General features: G+C 67.4%; 1 protein-coding gene across 1 annotated transcript in view; it reads right to left on the reverse strand.

Annotated features, from left to right (window-relative positions):
* Positions 1 to 216: 216 nt before the first annotated feature.
* Positions 217 to 3,545, reverse strand: part of FASTK (Fas activated serine/threonine kinase) — a 9,542-nt gene continuing 6,213 nt past the window's right edge. Inside the window, exon 10 of the mRNA XM_026049877.1 lies at positions 217 to 308. Coding sequence (XP_025905662.1) covers positions 222 to 308 — 87 coding nt within the window. The 3' untranslated portion in view covers positions 217 to 221. The remainder of the gene's footprint in view (positions 309 to 3,545) is intronic.

The following is a 3,545-nucleotide window of genomic DNA, read 5'->3' on the forward strand; positions in this document are numbered from 1 at the left end:
AACGGAACGGACTTTGCACACTTTTCACCGGTTTTATTGGAAAGTTCACCCTGCTCCCGCACGCTCCCGCGCCGTCCCGCTCGCAGCCCTGCTCCCCATGGGGACGGGGCCGGCCGGCGCCACCGCCCCCCGCGCACACAATAAATACGTCCCGCGGCCGGGGACCCGGGGGCAGCGCCCGAGGCCGAGCCCCGCGGGCAGGGGAGGCCGCGGCCGCCCCCTCAGAGCCGCAGCTCCCGCAGCTTCTGCCGCAGATAGTGCTTGGCCTCCTCGATGCCGCTCACCTTCTCCAGCTCCGTGTAGGGCAGCTGCAACGAGAGCGAGAGACCGTCAGCGCGGCGCCCCCAGCATCCTCATCCCATCATTGTCTTCATCGTCATCACCATCCCCGCCACTGCCCCGATGGTGCCTGTGCCCTCCAGCCCCCGGGCAGGACTGGTCCCTTGTGCCCGCTGGGGCAGCGACGTGTTGGCATCAGGGAAGGTGGAACAAAGGACGGGAGCCTTTGGGTACCAGAGGCCTGTGCCCCAGGACTCCGTGCTGTGGGCTGTGCCTGGTCCGATGTGCAGGGTGTCCAGCCGCGGCATGGGCACCCAGGGGCACCAAGAGGTGCCCAGGGGCACCCAGGGCTCTCGCTGCTCTTCATCCTTAACCTCCAAGCCGAGGCAGGTGGCGCTAGGAGAGGATTCCGGGGTGGAATCCACCCCTTCTCCCGGGGGCAGGACGGGGTCGGCACGGGGAGGCTGTGGAGGCCAGGACGAGCAGCAGGACAAGCAGCGGGGCCAGAGCTGCTGCAGGACACAGAGCGGCCTGGGCATGGGCAGAGCGGGCAGCGGGGCCTGCCAGCAAGGAGCTGCAACGCGCTGCAACGCGCTGCAGGGAGCCCCAAGGAGCCCAACGGAGCACCCAGGTCAAGCAAGGGGCTGCAAGGAGCCACCAGGAGCTGCCAGGTGAAGCAAGGTCAGGCCAGGAGCACCAAGGAACAGAAAGGAGCCGCAAGGCACTGCAAGGCATTGCAGGGGCAAGCAAGGTCAGGCAAGGAGCAGTAAGGGGCTGCATGGTACTGCAAGGTCAAGCAAAGTGAAGCAAGGAGCTGCCAGGAGCTGCTGGGAGCTGCAAGGAACTTCCAGGAGCACCAAGGAGCCAACTGGAGCCACCCGGCATCACTGCCACTGAGCAGTGGCCTGGCCGGCGGCTGACAAAGCGCATGTCCCGGGCAGGGCTGAGCTGTGGCTGGGGCAGCACCAGCCTCACGGACATGGGGGGCCCGTCCAGCTGCCCCTGGCGCTGCAGCCGGGGGGTTGTGCGGAGCCCCGCTATCCGCTCAGCAGCGCGGACAGCAGCACACGGGCCCCATCCCGGCTGCTCCGGCTGCTGGGCAGCGCGGGCAGCAGCCCTGCCACCACGGGAGGGCAGGCAGGGAAGCGCCTCCCCGCGCTACCCCGGGGGTCCCGGCCGCTTGCTGCCCTCGGGAACGCTCCCTCCGGGGATGCGGCTGCAGGGGCAGCGGTGCTGCGCGCCAGGTGGCAGCGGGATGCGGCACTCAACACCCTTCCCTACCCACATGGCAGCCCCTGCCCTTCCCGCTCGCAGGGCAGAAGGGCTCAGGATGAACCGGGCCGGGAGCAGCGGCCTGGTGTCCCACGTGCATCCCCACGGGCGCAGCCCAACGCAGCAGGGCTCTCCCGGCAGCACCGGGCGCTGCCGAGCACCCCACGGGGCACCCTCGGGAAGCGGGAACATGGAGAGGGTCACCCAGAGCTGGGGCACAGGGCGGCATCCAGGCAACTTTGAAGATCTCCAGAGCAAGAGCCTCCCCAGCCTCCCTGGGCAGCCTGGGCCAGGGTTCAGCACCCTCCTGTCCCGAAATCTCCCCTAAGTTCCCGTGGAACTTCTGGTGCTTCAGTTCGTGGCCGTTTCCTCCGCTCCTATCACTATCCACCACTGTAAAGAGGCCAGTCCCACCCTCCTCAGCGCCTCCCTTGAGGTGTTTACAGACACAGACCAGGACCCCCCACCCTGCCCCATGCTGCACAGGCCCAGTGCCCTCTTCATCTCCTTCCCTGCTCCCTACTCTTCCTCGCTGCTTGCTTCTGCCTCCCCAGCCTCGACGCCACGGAGCAGCCAACAACACAGAGCCGCTTCCGCCGAAGCGCCCGGAGCCGAGGGGCCCAGAGCCAGGACAGGGCTGGGGACGAGCGAAGGCGGCTCTGGTGCGGGAGAAGGAACGTGTCCCTGCCCAGGATCTGCAGCGGGAAGAGGCGCCCGCGCACGGGGGCAGGAGCCCCGGGACAGGGGGGGTCTGCGGGCAGCTCCCCTCCCTGCAGGGCAGGGTGCCCGTGGGGTACCCTGGTGCCGGGAGCGCCAGGATGCGGCTGCGGGAAGAGGCAGGAAGGGCTGGCGCAGGCCAAGCCCCGGCGACGCGCGCCTGGTGTGGGCAGAGCGGGACGAGGCAGGATCTCCTGCAAGGAAACTCGGCTCAGAGTCGGTGGGAAAGGCACGGGAGGTGCCGTCAGCAGCTCGGGAGCGCCCGGGCGGCGGCGGGGGCTGGCACCGCCACCAGACATGCCCAGACAGCTTAGCAGGGTGCCAGGCGGCAGCGGGAGCCCGCGCGGGGCAGCACACCGGCGCACCCGCTCCCTGGAGCCGCTCTCGAACAGGAGCGGGCCGCGCGGTGCCCAGAGCGCTCTCGAGCAGCCGGGTCCCAGCGGTGTGTCCCGGGTCAGCGCCCGTGCGGGATGACGCCCTTCACCAACAACCCGCGTGGTGGGCCTGAGCGGGGCCCGTCTGCAGCTCACACGGTGCAGGAGCGGGCGCAGCGGCCGAGGATCAGCCCCTCGTTCGCACGGACCCCGAGGGGCTGCCGGAGCAGGTGGACGTGCATGGAAGCACCCGGGAGGACACGGCACCGAGCGGCTCCGCGCAGAAGAGCCCGAGGCCGCAGCGTGACGGCGGCGGCACCGCGAGAGCCACGGGGACCCTGCAATAGCAGAACCCATGCCCGGCGCAGGGCACGGCACCCCAGCGCTGCCCGCAGCACCGAGCCCTGGCCCAGGGCACCAAAACCAGCACCAGCCTCGCGGGGATACCCGCTGACAGCACATGAGGCAACGGGCACAGGTCTGAAATGCAAAAAAATGTCACTTGAACGTAAGATAAAAAAATAAGAAAGACTGTTGTTTTTTCCTTTTCCTGTGAGGGTTGTAAATCACTGGTTTGCTCAGAGAACAATCTATTTCATCCCTGGAGATGCTCAAAGTTTGACAGGACCGGTCCTGGGCAACCTGCTCTAGGGCACCCTGCTTTAAGCCGGGAGGTGGGCTGGACTAACTGACCTCCAGGAGCCCCTGCCAGCCACTGCCATCCTGGGGTTTCGGGGGCAGCGGACGTAGAGGAAACGGACCTCAAAGCGGCAAAGCAAGAAGAAGAGCCGAGCCGCAAAGGGGCCTCAGCTCAGCAAGGAGCAGAACTGCTTGGAAGTGTTTAGAACTGCTTGGAAGTGTTTAGAACTGCTTGGAAGTGTTTAGAACTGCTTGGAAGTGTTT

The sequence above is a fragment of the Nothoprocta perdicaria genome, unplaced genomic scaffold (genome assembly GCF_003342845.1).
Source record: "Nothoprocta perdicaria isolate Ctin4 unplaced genomic scaffold, notPer1 scaffold_623, whole genome shotgun sequence".
Taxonomy (NCBI): domain Eukaryota; kingdom Metazoa; phylum Chordata; class Aves; order Tinamiformes; family Tinamidae; genus Nothoprocta; species Nothoprocta perdicaria.